General features: G+C 43.2%; 1 protein-coding gene across 2 annotated transcripts in view; it reads left to right on the forward strand.

The window, feature by feature from the left end:
* DGUOK (deoxyguanosine kinase) overlaps window positions 1-3663 on the forward strand; it is a 34078-nt gene extending 30415 nt beyond the window's left edge. The window contains exons 5-7 of one of the 2 annotated variants that reach the window (XM_011946039.1): window positions 1844-1959; window positions 2853-2952; window positions 3416-3663. In XM_011946039.1, the coding sequence (XP_011801429.1) occupies window positions 1844-1959; window positions 2853-2952; window positions 3416-3442 (243 nt within the window). In that variant the 3' untranslated portion in view covers window positions 3443-3663. The remainder of the gene's footprint in view (window positions 1-1843; window positions 1960-2852; window positions 2953-3415) is intronic. The other variant, XM_011946040.1, reaches the window with a different exon arrangement.
* Window positions 3664-4244: the final 581 nt, after the last annotated feature.

The following is a 4244-nucleotide window of genomic DNA, read 5'->3' on the forward strand; positions in this document are numbered from 1 at the left end:
CACCGCACTCCAGCCTGGGCGACAGAGCCAGACTCCGTCTCAAAAAAAAAAAAAGAAATCCTAAAGCTACCTTTCCGGTGGGAATATTAATTGGTTAACCTCTAAGGAGGCAGTCTGGCAGTATATAATTGCAAATGCATATACCTTTTGATCATTAATGAAATTTGTTTCTGTAATTTTATTTCCTTAGAGAAAAGGTAAGAGAGAAACAGCAAAGACTCCCAAGTCTTTGGGATTCTTGTGTGCTACATTTGGAAATTAAGTTTTTGGTTCTTAAGTTATTGAAAGAGGGAAGTCCTGGCCCGGGCACGGTGGCTCACGCCTGTAATCCCAGCACTTTGGGAGGCCAAGGCAGGCAGATCACGAGGTTAAGAGATCGAGACCATCCTGGCCAAGAGGGTGAAACCGCATCTCTACTCAAAATACAAAAAATTAGTTGGGCGTGGTGGCACCCACCTGTAGTCCCAGCTACTCAAGAGGCTGAGGCAGGAGAGTCGTTTGAACCTAGGAGGCGGAGGTTGCAATGAGCTGAGATCTCGCCACTGCACTCCAGCCTGGCAACAGAACGAGACTCTGTCTCAAAAAAATAAAATAAAATAAGAGGGAAGTTCTAAATAGGTGGGTTAATCCATCTATTCTTCCAGGACAGATGATATTGAATAATGAAATGTTTGTGAAGCAGAGAGAAGCCCGAAAATAATTCAGTCAAAACAAACATTTGGAGCAAAAATTTTGAGATGTGAAAGAGCCTGGCCTGTTCCCCAGGAAAGAGGTCAAATCTAGCTAAAGCAGTGAGTCCAGGGGAAGAGCCAAGGCAGTTGAGAAGTAGGAGGGGTAGCTCTGTGTGACAGGTAAGGAAGATGTCATTTTCTGAGCCAGTGTGCATCAAACTTCACTACCAGATGAATGCAGAATAGAATTATGCACACTCTACAAAGCAGCAGGGGATAAGAGTTAGTCTCAAGCCTCACTTGTTTTTCCACTTGTTTGTTTTATCTTTGACCTGTGCAAATTTTACATTCTATTCCTGAGTGAATGTTTGGTATGATATGAAAGACATATTTCAAATGAACTAACATTTTATAAATGCAGTGCTACTCATACATACTGCTTTGAACCCTGGGACTATGGCTGTAGGTGGTAAAGAGCCTGTGAAGTATTTTCAGCAAGGAAAGTCATGTCATTATATTGCTGTACTACCGAAGGGTGGAGTGAAGGGTACAAACTGGAAGAAAGGAACAGCTTTTGCCAGGAGCTCAATACGACTTACTTTAGTTACCTGTGGATGGGTAGACAATGAGGAAATAGAAGCCCACAAAGATTGCACTGCTGGTACCTGATGAAGGCAGGAATTTACTCCTGGATGTTCTAACCTTAAGGCCTATACTCTGTCCATATACTTCCCTGCCTCTGGGAGGCAAAATCAGAAGGCTTGTGCCATAATCCAGGTGAGAGGTAATGAGGACCCGACAAGGGTAGAGGTGAGACGAGAGCAAGGAGAGAACCATCTAGTGAGATGAAAGAGAATTGAGTGACTTTCCGGATATAGTAGGGAGAAGGAAGAACAAGGAAAGTTCCAGGTCCATGGTTTGGATGACTGGATGGATGATGTTCGCCATTAACCAATTTAGGATACTCCAGAGGAAGAGCAAGTTTAAGGTGGAGATGGGAAAAGAATGGTGTAGATCCTCTGATTGCATAAGAAAACAAGACAGCAGAAATAAAGGTATGGCTTGTAATGCCCAAGATAGACATTATGGGTGGGCCTCAGAGCCCCCTAAGACTGCATTGTAGCAGCCAAAACAGCAAATGAGCTCATCAGGGCCTGGGGACTGTCTTTTAGGTTTGTTTGAAGAGACTGTACCGGAGGGCCAGGGAGGAAGAGAAAGGAATTGAGCTGGCCTATCTAGAGCAGCTGCATGGCCAACACGAAGCCTGGCTTCTTCACAAGACCACGAAGTAAGTGGAGAAAATAATGTATCAGACAGACCTGGCTCCCAACAGCCAGTTGTTAAAAACAAGTTCAGCATGCAGCCCCCTGTAGGAAGGTTCAGAATATACTGGAAATGTCAAGTATTTTCCATCTCAGAAGTTTAATATTGCTGGATGCCGTGGCTCACATCTGTAATCCCAGCACTTTGGGAGACTGAGGCGGTGGATCACCTGAGGTCAGGAGTTCAAGACCAGCCTGGCCAACATGGTGAAACCCCATCTCTACTAAAAATACAAAAATTAGCCAGGTGTGGTGTCGGGTGCCTATAATCCCAGCTACTCAGGAGGCTGAGGCAGGAGAATTGCTTGAACCTGGGAGGCAGAGCTTGCAGTGAGCCAAGATCCCACCACTGCGCTCCAGCCTCGGCAACAGAGTGAGACGCCCAGAAGAAGTTTAATATTGAATATAATCTTTACATTCCAAGGGCTTTTTTATTAGATTCTATTTCTCCAGCTTTTTCTTTGTTTCTTAACATTTCCCTAGATTGAACATTGTGATCGATGGTGATAGTTGGCTCAGCATGAAGGGCTGAAAACGTTAGAGAAATTGTCAATATTACTAAGTTGGCATTCCTAGTTTCTGCCTGTCCTCCCATTGGCTTGGTTTGTTGTCCACTTAAAATGTTTGGTGCTCTGACCGTTAGTATCACTCTCAAGAATGAAGAGAAACCTCAACCTTTCTGTTTCCAGCCAACTTTATTGAATTTGTTTTTTTAAATGTAGTTTACATGCAGTTTCATTGAAAAGTCATGTTGAATTTAGATCTGTTTTCTGAGTAAGTAAGACTTGGCAAGTATGTGAAACTTGACTCAAATTACTTTTGTTTTTTTCTGTCCCCCAAACGTTCATGCTTCTTATAGGCTCCACTTTGAGGCTCTGATGAACATTCCAGTGCTGGTGTTGGATGTCAATGATGATTTTTCTGAGGAAGTAACCAAACAAGAAGACCTCATGAGAGAGGTGGGAAGGACTTTAACTTCTGCTTTCTAGTGGTTTCCTTTGTTGTACTTCTATCTTTCTGGCCTTTGCTTCAAAGTTCAGTATCATGGGTCTTGTGCTTTGCATCTCACGTTGCATTTCACACTCCAAGGCCTATGGGATCTTGTGCAAATTACAAATATATCCCTATTCTCTAAAGTATGCTGGACTAATAATTGTTAAATAATTGACTTGTAACATGTGCTTGCCAGCTGACTTTCCTCTCTAAGGCATCCTAAAACTAGGGAAATGAGACTACTGGATTCTATTCCCAGCTCTGCCCCTTGATGCTATATGACCCTGGGCTTCTCACATTTCTTCTCCATGCCTATTTTCCTTTCCTCACAAAAACCTCATGGGTTTGACTGCATATGCATTGGGGGTGGACTGTTGAAAAGTCTGTTAAAAATGTGAAATTAAACTTTTGATTTTCTCCTTCCCACAGGTAAACACCTTTATAAAGAATCTGTAACTGATACCATGATGTTCAGGCCGTGATCTGGGCTCCCTGACTTTCTGAAGCTAGAAAAATGTTGTGTCTCTCAACCACCTTTCCATTCCTAGCCCCTCTCATCCCTGGAGCACTCTGCCGCTCAAGGGCTGGTTTGTTAATTATTGTTAGAATTTACCATTGTTTTCTTTTGTATCTGAAGCATTTTGAAAATAAAGTTTAAGTTTTGCTTGTTTTTCTAATTTAGTTGCTCATTTATTTCAGCATGTGTTTCTTGGTGCTTGCTCTGAATTCACCTCTAGACTAGTGTATTAGTCCGTTTTCACACTGCTATAAAGATAACTACCTGAGGCTGGATAATTTATAAAGGAAAGAGGTTTTATTGATTCACAGTTTCACATGCTGGGGGAGGCCTCAGGAAACTTACAATCATGGCAGAGGGGAACAGGCACATCTTACACGGTGGCAGGTGAATGAGCGAGTGCAAGAAAGAGCAGGGAAACCATTAGATGTCGTGAGAGCTCACTGTCATGAGAACAGCATGGGGGAAACTGCCCCGGTGATGCAGTCACCTCCCACCAGGTCTCTCCCTTGACACCTGGGGATTACAATTCAAGATGAGATTTGGTTGGGGACACAAAGTCTAACCATATCAACTAGCAATTTTCAAATTGCTCCCAGAACTCTCACGCAAGCCCCACCTGCCATGCATGAAGAAGGGAAAAGTGGCTCAAGAGTGGGTGGGATCTTAAATGTGAGCCCCCAGAGCAGGAAATGGAGCTTGAACTCTAGGAAGCTTCTTTATCTCTTACCATCTGCCACT

Source organism: Colobus angolensis, unplaced genomic scaffold, assembly GCF_000951035.1.
Source record: "Colobus angolensis palliatus isolate OR3802 unplaced genomic scaffold, Cang.pa_1.0 Scaffold249, whole genome shotgun sequence".
Lineage (NCBI taxonomy): Eukaryota > Metazoa > Chordata > Mammalia > Primates > Cercopithecidae > Colobus > Colobus angolensis.